At 41.0% G+C, this 20,811-nt stretch overlaps 2 protein-coding genes across 3 annotated transcripts in view; one reads left to right on the plus strand and one right to left on the minus strand.

Moving 5' to 3' along the window:
• Positions 1-4,145, plus strand: part of dpy19l3 (dpy-19 like C-mannosyltransferase 3) — a 65,637-nt gene extending 61,492 nt beyond the window's left edge. For both annotated transcript variants that reach the window (XM_014015178.1, XM_014015179.1), the window contains exon 19: positions 2,038-4,145. In XM_014015178.1, the coding sequence (XP_013870632.1) occupies positions 2,038-2,241 (204 nt within the window). In that variant the 3' untranslated portion in view covers positions 2,242-4,145. The remainder of the gene's footprint in view (positions 1-2,037) is intronic.
• Positions 4,146-10,968: 6,823 nt separating this feature from the next.
• The window catches only part of si:ch211-186j3.6 (neural-cadherin), a gene marked incomplete in the record, with an annotated part of 280,048 nt that continues 270,205 nt past the window's right edge, over positions 10,969-20,811 (minus strand). Inside the window, 2 exon segments of the mRNA XM_014015180.1 lie at positions 10,969-12,335; positions 16,428-16,582. Of these exon segments, the coding sequence (XP_013870634.1) occupies positions 11,724-12,335; positions 16,428-16,582 (767 nt within the window).

Here is a 20,811-nt window from a genome sequence, read left to right on the forward strand (position 1 = left end):
ATTCCAGTGAAATATATTTATGTTTGTGGTTGTAATGTGACAAAATATGGAAAAGTTCAAGGGGTATGAATACTTTTGCAAACCACTGTATATAGTGTTTGTGTGTATTTTTTTTTCCGTCTGAGAGTTACTTCCACAAATGAATCAAACCATTTCTTAAGAACATGCGGTCTCACCAGGTATTTGTTTGCTGATTGCTCCTGCCATTAGCCTGCAGGAGTCACGGGGAAGGTGTGCTCTGTGATTAGGTAGCTTGGCTTGGAGACACAGCCAAGAGGAGGAGCTGCACCTAAAAGGTGGTTCTAGGTTCAACCGTCCGCTTTTGCTCTCCTGAATAGCTACCACAGGACATTATAGGATTTCTAAAACAGGCATGAATGAGTCAAAGCTTTGTATGTTTTTAATGAGGGGATGTTTGACATTTCTTTAACAGGTGTCAGCTGATAGTTTATCACTGATTATTCAAACTGTGTCCTGGAGCTTCTGGTGATTTTAGCACATGAAGCCCAGCTGTAGCAGGTTCCACAGGACAGCATTGACAGCAGCGATGAACATTTGTTTTAAAAAAATTAAAAGACAAACCGTTTTCCCATTTTTGGCGTATAATATAAAAATAAATTAACTGGTTTTAGTTTTTCAGAAACTTCTTTTAAATGAAAAAGAAATCGATCAAAAAGTACACAGACCCTGGGATGGACTGGTGACCCAGAATGAACTAAACTAGGGGTGCACAATAAATTGGCTGGACGATTTCCTTAATTTTGGGTGATCAGCGATTGGCCGGTAGGGTTGAGCATAACCGTATCGTGTGCAATTAATCGTCAGAAAAACATTAATCGATTACTTTTTGGCACTTGACGATTAATACGATTAATGCCACCAGGCAGACTGACTGGAGATTACTCCGGTCAGTCTGCTTGTTGCTCCTCTCTGCTTCAAATATGACGAACATTAAAAATAAAGTTCTGTAATTTATTTATATATCTATCAACACAATTTAAAATATGATGTATAGCCTGAATCTGTAATTTTCACACAATTTGGAACATTTTTTTACAAATACAGTAGCAAATCTTTCCCACTAAATTGGTCATGTGACTACGAAATAAGGGTGTCCAGGGACTCCAGGAGATTAATCATCAAATTAATCGTTATCAGCAAAATACCACAATTAATCGTGATTAATATTTTTGCCAATATTGCCCAACCCTATTGGCCGGTACTTACATGAAAAGCTGATCTTATCTACCTCCGCAAAGGTCTGAAAAGCAGCCACTGTCACCTTTAGCTCTGCTGTGAGAGAGGCCTGTTGTCCAGTTAAAAATATGTTGTTGTTGTTGTTGTATTGTTTTAAGGGCATTGTTTGTTTTTCAATAAAATAAGTTTGGAACATTGAAGGTGTATTGTGACCTTATAACACCTGACAGTGTCAGTTATAATATATATATATATATATATCCTGAATCGGCAGATAAGGCTTTTAAAGCTCGGCCAGAAAACTGCAATTGGTGCACCCTAAAATGATCCCCACTTCTTGCAAAATAACTGCTGCAGTGAGGCACCAGCTCCCCACAGCCTTAAATGGAAGTAAACAGTTATTTACAAAAGAATAGATTCATTCTTTATGTAAAATAGCAAAACAAATCTAAATATTTCTGTTTGGAAAATTATGAAAGATTAAATTGGGTAGTGTTGGAATTCTGTTTCCTGGTGCTTTTTACTTTATTAGTTCACAGAAAAGTTGTCCTTCAGCTCAGTATCTCCAAGCACAGGTCAGGTTTTCTGTGGCAGACGCTTTATCAATGCAGCAGTCGATAATCTGAGATCAGTATATTTACTAAGACTCAAAGTCAGTATGGCTCTGTCCTTCTCAAGGCCGTCCAGCATGGATGCAGTTTGAGTCCAAAGCAGAGTGAGGGATCAAAGGGAGAAACTGTTGACACACCGTCCCACTTAATTGTGTTGATGACGCCTTAATTAAAACATCCTTTACATCAGATAGTTAATCTCTGGTTTGCTTGTTTTCACTCTCGTCAGATCATGGATGGACCTGGAGAGAACGACCCGGACCTCGTCCCCGCCCCCCACCCTCGCTTTTGTGAGGCCATCAAGACGGACGCTGCAGCGTACACCGCACTGTTCACCAGAACTTTTCAGAACAAAACCTTCTATGTGTACCGGCTCAAGAAGAAACGCAAGAAAAGTACCAAGAGCTCATCAGAACCTGGCGTGCCACAGTAGCCGAATCAGAGCTCGGAGAAGAAATCCAGCAGAGACCAGAGCGGAGAGGGAGAGCAGAGATGATGGGATGAAGTTCTCAGTCTCCTCTATGCACTTTGTCCAGCTGTGGTTGTTGTAGTTGTACAATTTTTTAAGTGGCTCTATGAACCTTTAGGTCGAAAAAGTGGGGCCAGCTGGGTTGTAATTTTTTAGTTTATGGAAAGTTGAACCAGATGTTTGCTGCTGATGTTAAACAGAAATGTAAGCCAACCCAGGTTTTACAGTATAACCATGATAAACTTCTGAACAGTCCAAACATCTCCGCAACCCAGTTGTTTTTCAGTTATATAATTTTTAGATCAAAATAAAACTCCAGTATGTATTAATTAGACTAAGCAAATGTAGGTGCAATAGATGTGACAAACTAAATCTAAAGACACTGGTTAATTGTGTAAAAAGATGGACACCTAAATAAAAAGGTGAGATTTATGGTAAGGAGTCAGAGTAAGGCTATAGTGAAGTGACTGGAAATAAATTTATGTCAATGAACGGTCCTAATAAGGATATAAATACAAGTGTGTGTGTGTGTGTGTGTGATGGCAGCTAAAAGGATAAACTTACTGCTCATCTCAGGTGTTTTGATCTGTTCTTCAAAATGTTACACAAGACTTGCAGCACCAAGTTTCTAACCTTCGTACTAAACGTAGAAAATGTCGACATTTCTGGCTGTTTAGTTTAAGTTGTTGGCGATTTAGTGAGGATTGTTTTGTTTATGGGGGTATCTGTTCACACACGGAAGTGACAGCAAAACATCAAGCAGCTCATTGAAACGTTTGTATTTACAGACTGAGTGCAGCTCTTCTCTTCGTTTATACTCAGAAGTCAGAGGTTCAGCATTTGAAGTCAGAGAAATCGACTCCAACGATCCCGTGGGATAGAATTTGGATTCAGAAAGTCTGACCAGTCGCAATCTCAAAATCAAATATGGCTGACTCGAGCGTGAAAAGTGAGGATAGCTGCAGTAATTTCTACAGAAACTGGATTTTTAGTTTGATTTCTGTTGGTTTGTATTGCAGTAAATGTTGCTATATATTGGTTGAAAACATAACATACATACAGTCTGTTGTAAAGAGTTGTGTTGCTAAAGGTTGTTAGCTTGGTGACTGAACAAGTTTTTGACTTGGAGCTGGACCRTGATTATATTGTCATTCCCAGTTTTGCACTCTATCCTGCTTTCAATCTGAAAGTGCTATAAGTGACAMATTACATTTTATTTGAAATATATAAGCTTGACTTCACGCTTTGTAAAATATGTCCCCTGAAGTTACAGTTTTAACCCAGAAAGTTGAAAAATAGTCTTACCAACACAATTTAAAACCAATCTTGGCCACACCACTAACTGTTAGCGTTTCAGTCCGTTTGTGTTTAAAGAAATCAGTCAGAATCACAATTGTCTAAATTACTTAAGCAGACAAGCTGCTTGTTTGCCATCTGTAAAGTACATTCTATGGTGTTAACTTGTATCGCTAATGATGTCTAATCTTCTTAATGAACAAATACGCTTCTTTTTGCTACTTGCATTTGGAACACAGTCCAACCAGTAAGATGTGATTCCTTTCAGAGTTGGAGACAAATCAAATGTGAGTGGAGAGTGCAGCATGCATTACTTSTGTAGCATGATCTGTGGACGTAGGATATTGAGGTTCTGGGTTTTGAATAGTGGCAAAAAATTCGTAGAGCGATCATTAAAATGGTCTCTACTCTTTATCTGCATTGTGCTTTTGTTTTCTGCTTTCCGAAAAGTCAGCGTCAGTGTGACTTGTCAGAAGTGCTCCTCTCCTTGGAGTAAATTCAGAGTAGTCTCAYGTGTCGGTCCGTGTTGGTCACCAAACTAAATGTTATCAGTTCCTCCGTACAAAGAAAAAGTGTGTGTATGTGGGGGGGAATAAATGTGTTCTTGTAAAACGGAGGTCAGAGCTGGTTCCTGGTGATACTTGTGACATTTGTTGTCGTGATTGCTGTCATGTTTTTCTTTCTGTCCGCTTCGTGGCTCTCATCAGCGGCGGTCTCAACCTTTTCACTCTTCTCGCTCCCGCGTACAAACACGCAGGGATAATGGAAGTGGCGAGGAAATTGCAAAAGGCTGACAACTGCACTGATTCCACGCTGCAATCCAAAATAATTCAGGGAAGGGAGAGAAGAGGGAAGTGTGTGTGTGTGTTGGGAGGGGGGGGGAGTCGGGCAACACACTCATATCAAACTGAGGCTTTAAGGTTTGGAAAGGCGAGGATGAGGAGGAGACGGGGAGCAAAGTAGACTCACGAAATGAGAGCACATCAGAACACGGACTCACGATCTGAAACTCTTTTCTTCTTTCCAGCTGAAGGAGGGGATTGAACGGGTCGAGGCGCTGATGGCAGTCAGACTCGGTTCTGCTCTGTGAGAAAGATACACGTTCCTGAATCCTGTAGCGTCCGTGCATCTGTGCATAATAAGCACCTCTGTCTTGGATAATTCACACACTCCTGCTCGGTCGTTGCAGGGCTTTTGAAAATGTGTTGTTCGTTAACTCTGTGGCCGAGTTGTAATGCATACCAATCGGATCAGCGCCGGTTCTTCCCCATGCCCTGCCTACAAATTGGATGTTTAATTAAGGAGATGCCGGATCACTTTATTTGAGAGAAAAGTGATTCCATTATGTTCGCTTAATGGGAGTGTACTAATGTGATATATTTTCAGCGCTGGTAATTTCCATACATATTGGGATTAGTGGTTCACTCAGAGGCCGTCTGCCTGTGGTCGTCTTTAATGAAGAACAGATGAAGACCACCGTTTACTGCATACACACAGACACGCAACTGCAAATGTTATTTGTCTTTTTCATAAGCACAAGTGGCTAAAATTCAATTCAGATTCTTTATTAAATTTAAGAAATCCCAGGTTTTCTCTTGGTTTCCCTGCTCAACAATGACTTTAAACGTCTGGATCAGAAACCTCATTGGATAGAAACTGATATAAATGTAAGCTTATTTGTGGTTTTATGGCTTGTCTTGGGGCTGTGGATGACTTTGTTTGAAGGGGTCTTCTGGTCATTTTGAAGTGGAGTATTGAGTTAAAAATTTCAACTAATTATAGTTTACCAGTTGTAGATAGCTCTTTGAACAACCTCACTTTATAGAAACCTAATTTACATCTGACAGAGCTGATGAGCTAATGGCTAGTCTTAAAGCAGCTAAGACCAAATTTGATTGTTGTCATCTTAAAAACAACTCAAACATTTCAGTRATGCTGATGTTTTATAAACCTTTACATCACTTTCTCCAGACATGGTCATATATATGGAATTCTATAGTTTATTGCAAAATGCTGACTGCAGCAGCAGCTTGCTGTAGTGCTTTGTAGGAAAATTTAGTGTTCGTTAACTGAAACCGTGACGAGATCACATAAATGTTGAATCTGATTAAAATTGTGAAGAGAATGGACCATACAGCCCCAGATCTGGTTCTGAGCGAAGCTTTATTGCTTACGGCTGAAGCAAGCACAGCAGTGCTGTCTGAAAGCGGAAGTTCCGGTCTATATATACAGGGATCTTCAGTGCCTGGTACGCCCACAGGCTTACGGCTGAATCACAGACACTCTGAACAGCAATGCTTCCCTGATGTTTTTATAAACGGTTTTTATTATGTGTTGTCATGTTTCAGGCATGTATCTAAACCTATTTTAACTAAGACAAAACAATAGATTATAAAAGTCAAGCCTTAAAAAGGAAAATTAAGAAAATGATGTGGCGCTTCTAAAATCAGTTTCTAATTGACTAATAAATTCCTTCAGCTTCTAATATGTTTGCAGAAATGTTTGTGTAATTCAAGCTCAGTGGCTGTGCAAGGATTTACATGTTTGCATAAACCACTAAGAACTTTTTCTTAATTTAATTTAAGAACTTTTTGAATTCATAGTGTTTTTATTGAACCCTCATGAATATTTGTACATTTAAATTGTTATAAAATATCCGCATTACGCTTTGGTCATGGTTCCATCGGAACTAGCCGTTAGCATGTTAGTGCTAACTCAGCTGTTATTTCTATAAGCTGAAGCTGTTTGCAGATTAATGTACATTTTGTAAGTTACTAATCATTTCTTTGTACCTTTACTACAGAATCACATTTTAAAATGGCCTGGATGTTTCTTTGATCTCATTTGTAGATGTTTTATTTTCTAACACAAGCTTTATTAATTAATTTTGTTAGTAATATATCATTCTTCCCTGATTCTGTGGACAGAAAATATGACCGGTCACCTTTATACTTAGTGTGCAAAGTGTGTATATGTTATATTTGTACCACAGAAATATTTTTTCTTTGTGCATCTCATTGGTCAACATGTGGAAGGGGGAGGAGTAAACTAGGATAACAAATGATTAGGAATCATCTGATTAGTACTTATTTAAATGACTAGTTGGTATTAAGTTGCTTTTTTAAAAGCTGATCTGCAGTGTTTTAATATCCTCTGTAATGCTTGCATATGACCTAACATGACCACTGTGCCAAAAAAAAGACTTCCAGAGTCTACAGTTCAAATATTCTTCTCCTTTCACTGCCCGATAAGAAGCAATGAGTCAGAACTTGGTTGTTGCTGTCGAAATGCACGGAAGAAAATGTCACTTTATGTAAATCTTAAAGGGGACATATCATGTAAAATCCACTTTTTTAGCTGTTAAATGCRTTTCGTTGTGTAATTGGTGTCTCTAGGAGTTGAATTTAGTCTGTTCTGGTGCAGTGTAGATATCTTTACTCTTTTTGGGTCATATTTTTCAGCTTGTTCAGTTTTCTGTACTATTATGTTACATCATTCGCAGCAGAACTGCAAAACAAGGTCTGGATTTTCCAACTACACTGCAAAAAATGTCTATCTAACCAAGTTTTATAATCTTATATCCAGCCAAAAAAAAGTCTTTTTGGTCTTGTTTTGAGACTGATTTACTAAACAAGAACTGATTGTGTAAGAACAATAACCTTGTTTTCAGAATGTGTAAGATTATTTGTCTTGTTAGTCTGAAAATTTGACTCAAAATAAGTCAAAAATGTCTACCAATGAAGAAAGAAAATTTTACTTGGTAAGATTTTTGAAATACTTGATTTGACTCAGTTTTTTCCTACTTCAAGAATCTTATCAAGTACAATTTTCTTACTCCATTGGTAGAAATTTTTGACTTAGTTTGAGTCAAATTTTCAGGCTAACGAGACAAATAATCTTATACATTCTGAAAACAAGATTATTATTCTTGCACAGTTAGTTCTTGTTTAGTAAATCAGTCTCAAAACAAGATCAAAAAAGACTTTTTGGCTGGATATAAGATTTTAAAACTTGGTTAGGTGGACAGTTTTTGCAGTGTATAATTTTGTGATCTTCATTTTCCTCTCGCTCTGGGTCAGACTGGACCAGTCGTCATTGTTGACATATTTTAATTCMTTTGTAAATACAGTTTTTGTGCCGCTACATAGTTGTAAACCCCTCCATCGAGCTACAACAGCCTGCGCTGGAAGCTGGAGGGGACGGGGGGTTTGGATTTAAAGACAGCCTCAAAACGAATTGATCTGAGTCACAACTCCGAAAAGTGGGGAAAGAGGAGTTTGTACAGTGACCTCAAGGTGGAATTCAGACCAAAGCATTGCAGTTCCACTTTATATTTATATATAGACCCCAACTGAATGGTTTAAATGTGAAAAAGGATTTAAAAGCATGATATGTCTACTTTAATTTAATTTATCACTACGATGAAATAAAAAAATAATGTTTTTTTTTTAAATGCAGAGCGAACTAAGCTTCATCAAGCATGTGGTGATTGAAGGTTTTCTTTCACGTGGCAGCTAACCCAGTAGGACTGATTGGGGAAATGTTAAGGTACCAGCAGTTTGAAGGGTTCAACAATGAGCTGTGGAGGAAGCAAACTGACTGATACTCATTCTGGAATGACTCAGATCAATGTTATTAAAAAAAATCCTAATTGGGGTGTCCCTATAGTGATGACTGCGGGTCGTGACTGTAAATATGATCATTTCCCACATGAGCATGTGTTCTGTTAAATCCCAACAAAGAGATGTTGCATTTTGGTGCCTTTGATCTCTAGTCATCTACAAGTTTACATGGACATGTTTACATTGAGTTCTCATGCCAAGCWCATCGTCAATGGATCAAAATGTCAATTATGTTTAGATAGAATAAGAAACAGTGTTAAATAAAATTATCCCCCACCCCCAGCAGTGCTATTTTCTTGTCCGTGTTTTTGACAGTCCCCATCCTGCTGCCAGTTTTGAGGTCACAGTGAGCCGTCGCGTGTCCACCGTCCATTCTGTCACACACAGAAGCTCGGCCAGGACCCCTGAACGCCACCTTTTTAACCCTCAGCATCTGATCAAAACTCAGTGATGCTGCAGCCAAATGCCCTCGCTTGCTTGTTCCCATGACAACCTGGAAAATAGAGGTAGAGGCGTTTTGAAGTGAAGTTTTAAGTTTATATTTGAAGTGTCGACAAAGGCTGAAAACCCCGAGTCCTGGATTTTGCGCACAGGAAGACTAAAGTTCTCCAGCTGCCACCATGATTCACCTCACACTCCGGTGCAAATAAATGGATTTATTGAGAAAAGAGATCAAAGCAAATACAAAACACTTATATAACTGTCAAAAGCTCATCACCGTCATGATAGAAAATATGTTCCGTTAGATTCTTCTTCTTTTTTTTTCCTCTTATGCTGCACATTTCAAGCTTTTCTAGTCAAAAAGCAGTATGTGTATTTATTCTCTCTGTATTTACAAATGAGGTAAAAACATTAACTTTGTTCACAACAAGTCTGCACCCAGAACACAACATCTAGGAATGGGTTTTATGGTACAAATGAATGTTGGGGTCAGTAACCCAGCAGCTGTGGGAGAAGTGAAGAATGAGGCGTCTTCATGTTTAACCTCTGTGGCTCAGGCTCTGCCCCGCTGCAAAGAGAAATAAAAGCCCAGCATCTCCCCCCAAATCCCCGCGGTCTAATGGAAAAATAAGAAGCCCTTTCAGGCATCCRTTTACAGGCCTCCTCGACTGTTCGCCAAGTCTTTTATGAGTGTGACGGGGGCCATTGTTGCTTCGGCTGAAAATAGCAGGTTTCTGGAAAGCTGTAATCTGGGATTTGATCCCTCTGCCAACTGTTATGAAAGTCCACTCGGTGCTTTGGTTTGTCCAGATGACGGCCAGCCATCAGCTCCCGTTAGGATTAGCGACCCGGCGGTGTTCACACGCTCCTGACCTCTGACCTCCCACTTGTTGACGGGCACGGCTCGGCTGAGACGAAGAGTAGCGACGTTCGACTGTYAATTTCCTTTCTGAAACTGATACCAAGTAAAATCTGGCTAGGATAGACAATACTGATCGGATACTGATACTTTGTGATAACACAACGTGTCTGGTAAATCTTTAAAAGTAGCGTTTTTCAAATAACCGCTTTATAAATAATACATGACGTAGTAATTTATTTATTAATTTAAAAATCTTTCTAAACGTAACCCTATATTTGTTTAGCACAATTTAAATTTCTTATTCTAAAGAAATACAATACTTTTTGACTAGTGAATAAAAGTGAAAAAAAAAATTCTAAAAGTATTTTCTTTGCATATTTTGTAGCATTGTTTGTGGGTTTGCAAGAAGGTCCCTGACCAGAGCTAATGCTGTTTGGGGGGCCCTCATCTAAAATATAATTACAGACAGTCAAAGTAGATTTTATGTTAAAATGACCTGCCATACATCAAGACTGAATGACTGACTGAGCACGTGCCACTGTCCTGATGCATGATGAGCCAAGTGGAAGAAAAAGTAGTTCCCTCCATCCACATGATTTAGACAAGTTTTGAATAGTTTAGTTAGTTTCTATTATTTTCCTGTTAATGATATACATTATGTGAAGTAACTGAAGTATCAAAGTATCGATATTTTGATTTTAGTTTCAATTCTAGAGCATAAAGTTCTGGTATCGGTAGTATCGATATTTCAGTATCAATCTGCACATCACTAACGAAGAGTCGAAGTAAGAATGAGGAACAGTGAAAGCTGGTAAAACAAGCCGCTGCTTTCAGTGAACCTTTCCTTCCCGCCACCACGGAGCCAAGAACTGTCTTGCCCTCCCTTCATGATTTGCTCTCTGATTCAACCCTCCATGTAATCATCAGCCTTATCAAAGGTGAGAGGAGTTGATCCTTCTTGTGCTCTGCTTCCTTTTTTTCTGCTCCTTTCAGATAAATTGTTCTCAGCAGGTCAAAACCTGCAGGAAGGATTGTGAAGAGTTGCAGAGGGGAGGGGGGTGGTGGTGGGAGAACCAACAGCCCTTGTGATATGAAGAAGGTGGTGGGAACTGCCAAGAGTGCCGACGAGCCACAGTATGGTTTCAACACACGATTAGAAGTTCAGTGAGTGTGTGAACGGCGCATGGCACAGGGATGTAGAGCATGTAGAATCTGGGAGAACCTCCTCCGATCCCCTGCTGCATTTATTTGTATTTATTGAGTAGTCACCTTGGAAAGCTGCTTGACGTAGTTTGTATTCCGCCGAGCAATCGTCTGTTAAAACAACCTCTCTGCCGCCGCCACGTTTGGTATGCCCGAGGAGGCGCGCACGCCAAACAGAGCAACAGAGCAAGCATTTCCTCCCTCCCGCAGTCCACACGTCCACTTGCACTTCTTTGTCACGGATCTGTTTGAATTTTTTTTTTTTTGTGTGTGTGCGGCCCCCGCGGTCCCCCCTTGGGTGAGCAGGAACGATCGGCGGCGGAACGCGAATGAGAATAGGAAATCAAATGAAGACGCGAGCGCAGTACTAAGTAGAGAATGCTTGATGTCTTACAACCCGCAGAGCTTTGGAACTTGAAACAGTCCACCAACACAGAATTACTCAACCAGCAGAAGACGAAAAAAAAAAAAAAGGAAGAAAATTCACCCTGGCACCCAGCGATAGTCAAAGCTTTTTTGTTTGTTTGTTTCTCTCATACAAACATTGACAGAAGCTGTGTACAGCCAAGCAGCAAGAATACAACATGTCCACTAAAGTAAACTCTGTTACACGGTCCCAGTCTCCGATCATGTGACAGCACAGCGTGGAATACGTGTCCCTTATTTACAAAAGTTTCATTCAGCAGCAAGGTGATTTAAAAAATACATTTTTGACTGGCACTCATTTGCCCAGGTTTAAAACAAAACAACTCATTTTCACGTGTCAATGAGCAGTTCTGGTGTTTCTGACCGCGAGGGTCAGCTTCATTGTTGTGAGGCGGAGGCTGACGTAGATAATGATGTAGATAACATCAGCTCCGTCTTCCTGGACCTGCTTTCCTGCAGATCCGTCCGTTTGTCTGTTAGACTGGCAGCAGCGAGCCTCTGTCAGTCAGTCTCTCGCCGTTTTCTCGCCTCGTTCGTCACTGAGCATCTGGTAATTCATGTTTGCAGGCGGCACGTTCTCRGGCTCCTGTCGACGCTCAGAGGTCGCTGGCCTCGGCTCGCTCGTACAGTGCCCGCAGCTTCTCGAAGCGGGGCCCCCACTCGCCGAGCGTCTCCTCCCGGCGCGCCTCGACTCCCCCGTCCCCCGAGCTCCCCCCGTCCAGTCCTGCTGAGCTGAAGGAGCTGAGCGAGCCGGCGGGCGAGCCCCCTCCCTCGGTGGAGAACACCTGCAGGGAGTCAAAGGGCCCGGAGTCCGGGTGCTGGTCGGCGTCGCGGATGATCTCGCACAGGTAACGAGCCAGGTCCTGGCTGGAGAAGGACAGCGAGCGCCGCGACAGCTGCGGGGGGCGCGCCTGGCCCTGGGCCGGGGGCCTGGCGGGCGGCACGTCCCTTCGGAGGCTGGTGGTGGTGGTGGTGGTGGTGGTGGAGGAAGTGGAGGCGGCGGAGGGGGGCAGGGTCGTGGAGCTGGACGTGCGACTGAGGGGGTCCAGGGTCTGAGCGGAGGGCGGGGCCGGGGGCGCCTGGTGGAGGAGGTGGTGGTGGTGGTGGGAAGGAGGCGGGTGGTGCAGGGCTCGGGAGCGGCAGTACTGGACCGACTGGGCCGGGCTCGGCTGAAGCGACTTCTGTAGCTCTGCCATGTCGTAGGCGTTCTGGAAACACAAACAGGATGAGATGCAGTCAGAACACAAATTGTACGAAAGGAGATGAGAGAGAGAGAGAGAGAGAGAGAGAGAAAGAGAGAGAGAGAGAGAGGGGGAAAAAAACAGGCCGGTGATCGACTGAATGTTCGGGGAAGAGAGATGAAGCAGAAAAATATGAAATGTGACAGCAAGAAGGCAGAGAAATGAAAGGAGAGCAGAGAAACAATCAGCTTTCCTCATTACATTTACTGTGAACGTTCCGCCTGTTTAAGTTTCCAATCCATCTCCATTTACTGTCTCTGAGCGGAYGTGGCTTTAGTCACTCTGTGAGAGCGATTGTGACCCTGAGGACGAAAATATGAGTGAGGTGATTCAAAACGAAGACGAGACTTCTTGCTGTCTATCCACTACAGGCTGGTGAACCAAGGTTAGCAGCTGCTGCTGCTCTGACGTACAGCAAACTGGAAGTCACTTCAGTCCTAATGTGATTCCAGCAGAACTGTAACCACAGAGATGGGAAAAAAATAAGTCTGTGGGAGGGAGAGGAGGAGGATAAAACGATGCACGTGTGGAGGAGGAGTGGGTGGCTTCAGAAAGCTGATTAGGTGACAAGTGTTCCTTTTTATTATTCCCAGATATGTCAAATGAGGAGACAGAGAATTCAGCAGCTTGAACCCTGTACAAGCCCCCAGGACTGTTAGACTGCAGGTGACAGAGGAGGAAGGACAGAAGCTTGTGGACATTTTCTTTAACATTAACACAGATTGAGTAATGCATGAACACAGAAACAAGGTCTGAAAAGCAGAGCCAGTTCAGACGCCTCATGAAGCAGCTAAAATTGGACTGTAGGACTATAGGATTCTGCATAATTTCAAACTTTCTGCACAAAAAATAAATAAATAAATAAATAAATAAATAAAAAGGCTGAGAAGGCCAGTCTCTCTACGCCCACATTTCTGCACCAGCAAGGATTGAATTCAAAATGTGAGAATGTGCCTGAATAAATGCCAAACCGAAATGTAACTAGACATTAATAAACATGTTATAACTGCACTGTCTATACAGGTTCCCGCCATTTAAGAACCGGAATCAGCTAAATATGACCTATGTTTCGACGATGATGCAGTCAGAAGTTTTACTGTTGACCTGACCGTTCACCTGTTTCCTGCTGTTTCAATAACTTACTGACACACACTGAGCTTGTTTTCTGAGCCCACCGAAACATTTAAAACATTCACTAGACGTGCCGCGAGTCATAGATCACCATCAATCTGTTCTCTTTTTAGTTGCCTCGCCGAGACTTTTGGCTGCAATTTAGTGCTTTTTTATCTCTAACTGAGCTACTTAGTTTCTTGTTTTTACAATAAACGGAAAGGTTTAAAATAACTTGTTGTTGAAAATTTGTCATTTTTCTGCATAGAACTATAAAATAGTTTGTTTTTTGTGAAAAATAACTTTTTTAAATACAAAAGATGCAGAAACCTGTGATTGTCCTGCTGTCTAACTTAACGCCCCCTTGTTCTTTCCTACAGCAAACCTGAGCTCAGTGGTATTATCATTATGAAACATTATTATTAAAAGTGTTTCATAAAGTATAGACAGTACAAAAACATCCCCATAGCTTTAACATTATTTATTTATAGACAAGCTTTTCACCAAAACAAATGTTACAACGTCTGTAACAATTTTTAATGCTAAATACCCTGATGTTTGCTGCTCTTATTAAATTTATTTTGGAASAGATCCACTTAAAAGTACTAAACTTCAGTGTGTTGCTGCAAATTTTGAGCACTTTGCAGAGCAGATAGTGTGAGGTCCAGCCTGCAYGCTGCAGCAACACCGGCTGTGTGGACGCTTGTCTCTGCTGCAGTTTGAACCACACTAAAGCTGTGCGCCATCTGACTTTCTTTTTCACCACGTTTGATAAGTGTCAGAGAGTAGTTTTGGCTTGAACACAATATTGGTCAGTTTTTTCTCAAAATCAGCAAAAATAATTGCTGATGACCATTTTGGTGTCATCTGCAACCATGCACCATTTATTAGTACAAAACGGAAAATGTGTAAAAATAAGAAAAGTGTTTTTTTTTTATTTTATTTTGAAAGTTGGTGGTTATTGGTTTGTTGCAAAAATCTAATTTACAGTATGTCARTTTTTCAAAAAGAAAAGATAAGTAGGTCCTCTGGATGGGGTCTTCTCTAATGAAACGTTTCATCTCTCCTCCAAGAGGCTTCCTCAGTCTGATGAGTTTCAGCTGAACTCAGCCTTATGAGCACTGCTTCAACATGGTGGACAAACAGGTTAGTCAAATGCAAAATAGGGCCATTGCCTAACAATAGTCTTGATTAGCTCGATTTTTCATAGAGGGTCATGTGCCCCATCCTCTGACCCGTGTCATGTTATGTGTATGTAGTGAGTGCAAGCGGGGCTCGACATCCCCTAAACATGACGTCCCAGTGGCTTTCAAACCCCAAAACGTTATGACAAAGATTAGTTCACCCCAAAGATCCAGTTCCCCGGTAAAAACAGAGTAATATAGTATATGCTGTTAAGTGTCAGGAGGACTGTGATCAGTCATACATTGGGGAAACAAAACAGCCACTGTTCAAAAGAATGAGCCAGCACAGACGAGCTACTTCATTGGGTCAGGACTCTGCAGTTTACACTCATCTACAGGCCAGCGGTCACTCTTTCAGGGATAAAGATGTTCTCATCCTTAATAGAGAGGAATGTTGGTTTGAGAGAGGAGTAAAGGAAGCCATCTTTTTGAAAAAAAAAATTCCGAACACCATTAAACAGAGGTGGAGGCCTTCGTGTTCAGTTGTCCTCCACCTACAATGCTGTTATTGCAAGTATGACTCAACCCCTGTGAGCAAAAGGTGTGAATCAGGGCCCCAATGATAACCATCACAAAGAAGGAAAGAAGGACAAAAACAAGAGGACGTAGAGCCCCGCTTGCATTCACTACATTCACATAACACGACACGGGTCAGATGATGGGGCACATGACCCTCTATGAAAAATAGAGCTAATCAAGCCTATTGTTAGGTGATGGCCCTCTTATAAGTGCTTATAAGGCTGAGTTCACCTGAAACTCACCAGACTGAAGAAGTCTCTTGGAGGAGAGACGAAACATTTCACTAAAGAAGAACCCATCCAGAGGACCTACTTTTTTTTCTACCTGGATTACTAAGATGCATCAGGACATATATCTAATCGTGTTGAAAGCACTGCTCTGGTAGTGTATTAATGGTCATTTCTCATATTCTAAAGCTGAGGATGGATCAAAACTGGGATGCCCAAAATGTCTTTTACCCTTTAGACACGTTTATAAGGTCAGAAAAATCCTACTGGCAAACAGAAAACTTTGTTGARTTAGTGACAGGCTGCAACATGCCAGGTGATGCAGCTCACAGCTTCTGATGGCTGTAGAGTTTGTATGAATTTTGATACTACAAAGTGATTAATTCACAATAATTGYAGACAGCAAACAAACTGAAGGTGTCGTGAGTCACGGTGACTTCTGGCTCGAAAAAATAAAATAGTGAGAAACTCAAGGCCTCTAACTGGAAGCTTCTGTTTGACTGGTGACGTCCATCTTCACACCTTTCCCTGACTGCTTTAGTGTGTGTGTGTGTGTGTGTGTGTGTGCGCGTGTGTGTGTGTGTAGTAATGCAGCATATTTTTGCTTCGATCAAAGCTTTGATATTATGCAAGCTCTTAAGCACTGCTGAGTGCATGTGGGTTACACTGGCTGGTGGAGAGGGGAGATAAGGATTTTGCGTGGGCCTAATTAAAACACTACCTCACACACCGCAGAATTTTATTCCAAATTGAATTGACTTAATCCACTGCAAAGCTGCTTCYATGTGTCCAACGCCAAGCTTCTACAAATTCAATGTAACCACCATCTCTAAAATTATAATCACGTAGTTAGAAGCATTTCGTCTCCGTGCAGGCAAGAGTGCCGCACTCATGTGTGATTTCAAAGGTGAGTCAAACACGGAGAAGCAGGCCTTGCATCCTTGGAGTGTTTTTCTAACTTGCTTTAACAGTGTAACATGAATGTGTGTGTGTGTGTGTGTGTGTGTGTGTGTGTATACCTGGTCCTCCTCTCCACCCCCCTCCTCGTCATAGTTGAGCACGTTCTCTCGGATGTCCTCCCACCCGTCGTGATGTGCAGACACGTGGTACACGCCCTCCTTCAGCCCTTTGTAGGACCTCCAGCGAGTGTAGAGGAAGATGCCCAGCAGGAGCACTGAAGGTAAGRAAGACAGCAGCACTACCATTAGCATTACAAATGAAAAGATCTAAATCCTTCAGTCAATTACGGCGTGCCCCCAGAGACGGGGGGGCACTCTGATGGAGCTGGCCTTGAGCATCATTAGGTGATAATGAGACATGATATGAGTTGGTTTTAAAATAAAATAAAAAAAGAGGTAATTAGGAACTCAATTTTAATTATTTTATTGCTATTTGGCCAATATTTTAAGGACACTGATATAAATGGGTTTTGTTTCTGCTGGTTGGAGCACTGATTGACATAAAAACAGATTCAAAATCAATGAATATTTGGTATGAGTGAGTTACATGTAACCCACATATGTCACGTGTCAAACTCGAGACCTGCAGGTCTGCCACCACACCCCATTTTTCCTTCTTAATTTAACATACAAATAATATTCAAATCAGTTGTGAACTTTAAATTTATTATTCAGTGCAACAAAATAAACACATTTAGGCGAAAAAATAATATTACCTGTCCTGCCCCTGAGCTGTTGGCTTTGAGTAACTGACCCCCCCCCCACCACCGAGCAATTGAAATGAATAGCCCTGTATTAATGTTTTAAAAATAGGTCAGCATTGATCATAAACTACATCTCCCAAAATACATGTTGAYTATTTTACCCACAAAATGATGGCATCCCACCACTGGCTGGAAGTGCACAGGATTGAAAAGCATACGACAGCTGGTGAAATTCACAGTGTAAAATCTACATTTAGCTGCATTTTCGGCGGCTGCTATTGGTACAGCCCAGCTGTACTGGGAAGTGGGAATTTCCCACTTTCAAGTCAAAAAACTTTAACTGGAACAATTGGAATTCCCTGACAGAAAGTAGGAGAGTTGAGAATTCAAGACAGCAGCTACTCATCACAACTCAACAGTGAGTAAAACTCTTTTACTTTTACTTTTAATAGTAGTTTAATTATTTCCCATTTAATTCAATGTCCCCAAAGTACCTTTTAGTGTTTATAAAATGACCTGTTAAAACACTGTTTCTATGCAAGAAATACCATGTAGAGCTCAGTTAAGTTTTATGTTTAAAATGTCCTGATGCATCTCAGTAATCCAGGTAAAAAATCAAGAAGAAAAAATATTGTATAGGTCTTCTGGACGGGTTCTTCTCTAATGAAACGTTTCGTCTCTCCTCCAAGAGACTTCTTCAGTCTGAGAGTTTCAGAGTTCTTAGAGAAGAACCCGTCCAGAAGACCTATACATTTTTTTTCTTTTTGTTTTATGTTTAGTTCAGTTAAAAATGCAAMAAAGTTAATCACAACTTTGAGGACCACCATTACGCTCATGTGGCCCTCTGTTATGAGTTTGACACCCCTGTATTATGTTACAGTATGTGACCACATACCAGCAGATTTATGAACCCACCTTGGACAAAATTTGTTTGAAGAAGAGTTTGAATTCAAATAAAGCCAAGCTTTAGCCTGTTTTCTCTGTTCAGGTGTTCAACATACTATGAGAAAATAGTTGTCATCTTTGAGCTGTTAAACGCTTCACAATGTTTAACGGCTGCAGCACACTTTGCTTTTAAAAAAAATAAATAAATAAATGAAAAAGAAAGCTTTCACAAAGCAACAACCTGCTTCAGGCAGAACGGAGCCTATGCTAGAGGTCAGAACGATTCAAACGGGTCATAAAAGCAAAGCAACAAGCTGAAAAAAAAAAGGTTGTAGTACTTTAGAATTGTGCTTGGCCACAACTAAGAGCAGAGGAATGGATAGAGCGAGCTTCTATTTAATTCACTGAATTCACTCCATCCACCCATCGATCCATCACTAGTTCACATCCACGTTCACCAGAGCAACAAACTAAATGGGGCCCACAGGATTTATTTATTTATTTATTTATTTATTTATTTATTTATTTATTTATTTATTTATTTATTGTCCCCACAACATTGGGAGTTCAGCCCAGTTGAATCTGAAGCTTTTTGAGAATCTGTTGAAAGTCTCAGATCAAACTCTGGACCTCCCCCCTCAGTTAGTCACGCCTGAAAACCACCACAGGCATCCGACCCAGATGTTGTTCCCACTGGGGTAATTAACTCTGTTAATGAATGAATTGAGACTAATAAAGTCGTCTGACTCTGATTCTAATCTATTCTATGATTCTCATTAATAATGCAGGTTGTTCAGAGCACTCTCATCCATCTCAGGAGCTTTTCTTCATAGGCACATTTTTTTTCCCTTATTTCATTATTTAATATTTTTGCATGGATTTCACTGAAAACTTCCCCCACTTTACAGTTGAGCAGCTTCTCACATCAGAAACTCTTGTTACATCAGGGTTTGACATGACTGGCTCACTGACCAGAAGCAGCTTTTTAATTAAAGTCTGACACTCACAAGAACTTATTTTAGTAGGGAACAGAACTACTCCCATCCTTTCTGTACATCTGCTAATATCTCTGTAGTAAAGACTAATAATRCTGGTCTGACTGACAGGCTTTATAGGTGTAGAGCTTTACATTACAGGCACTGCAGGGAGCTCTAACAKGCTTCGACAGTAAATGGTATTAGAATAGTGCTACCAATGCACTTGGCAAGCAAAGGTAATTGGTGACCTGACAGCGGTGCTTAAGACTAATTTAAATATATATATGGGAGAGAGAAAATGTGAAATGCATAAATGTGGTTTCTTCCAGTTGCATGGATAAATGTTGAGGTAAAAAGCCGACTCTGGACAGCTCACACACAGAAAAGCACAGTTCAGCTAATCTGCATGTTTTGTTTATTTCCTTCCTCATTCTGGTGTAACTGTGACCTTTTCAAATGTCTGACAAATCCTGTGTGTTTTGTCTCATACCCATCACCCMTCGCCTTAGTGTTTACTTCACAACTCACCAGCTTTTCTATCTTATTAACCTGCTTTCTGCCCACACAAATTCCCACCGTTCCACTCTCCACAAACCAGCTGCTCGTTCCCCWCGAGACTGAAACCGAGGCAACTCGTAGTGCCTGACTGCCATGTTTAAAAAATATTTAATCATTTACAAGCAAATGTCATTAACTGATGGAATTACACTCCGAGTCGCACTATTCTCTATCTTTGAATCTTTTTTTTTTTTCAAAGACCATAGCAGAGAAGCATTTAACCACGTTTGAGAAACGCACCAATCCCATACCAGCAGCATTATAAATACACAGGCTGTGCAAATCCTATTAATGTGAGACCCTAAACAACTCAAACCCTGATTTTTTTCCTAAACGTTTTCTGCTCCTGGCTTGTCTTCTCTAACTCTGCCTTTTATTTCTTTAATTTTTTTTCTTTAAAATATATTTTTTGCTTTCTCCCACATCACAAATAAAGTCCAGAAACCAGTCCATCATGTAAGCACACCGAACTGAAGGTACTCAGACTCCACACTGAATTGATAACTTCCCATTAAACAGGCGTCCCTCTGACAACTCTGTAGGAATAAACCCAGTCGGTCAGAAAGCAGCTGCATGGCATGAGACGAAAGATCGATACTCATTTACTGTCAACTTGTCGCCCTCACCACAACTTCAGTGCCTGGCAGATTTATAAGACTAAATTGTTTCGAGAAGTTCACCGTGCGTTTTTAAAGAGTGCCAGTGTGGCTTTTAATGGCTCGTGAACCAGAAAAGGAAGAAGATAAAGACACAGTGCGGCAGAGTATTGTTTTGGCAGGAGACACATGGCAAACTGCTGAACAGGTCGCTTTGATGCTGGAGAGGCAGTGAATCTGCAAAAGACAAGGTTTCAGGTTCCAGCCCACTGACTCACAGCGACCCTCGTTGACTGAACTTCCTTYAAGTCAGAGGGAAATAAAAGAACGGAAACGTGGTTGTGAAGCAGCAATTTTTATCAGCATCAGTGTTTCTCTCAGGACTTATAAATATAACGCTAAGACTAGCGTTGCTGGAGCACTGAAACACAGTGAAGTTAAACCTTTGTTATAACCTACAGGCAAAAGTTCAAACATCACCACACTCCCCGGCAAAGTTAGAACAATTTCACATTGTAGAAAGCCAGGATGAATTATTTTTCTCGTGACCTGTCAGTTTTTACAAACTGTGGACCTGTTGCACAGTGGAGCCAYGTTTGATGAGCAAGTTTCATTTAAAATGGATTTAAAAGTAGGATCAGCTGGAGGATGTGGTTTTCACAATAACACGGCAGCTGCAGTTTTAGGCTCTCCAACCAAAACAAGTTGCTCAATAACAGTAACT

Source organism: Austrofundulus limnaeus, unplaced genomic scaffold (assembly GCF_001266775.1).
Source record: "Austrofundulus limnaeus strain Quisiro unplaced genomic scaffold, Austrofundulus_limnaeus-1.0 Scaffold124, whole genome shotgun sequence".
Taxonomy (NCBI): Eukaryota; Metazoa; Chordata; class Actinopteri; order Cyprinodontiformes; family Rivulidae; genus Austrofundulus; species Austrofundulus limnaeus.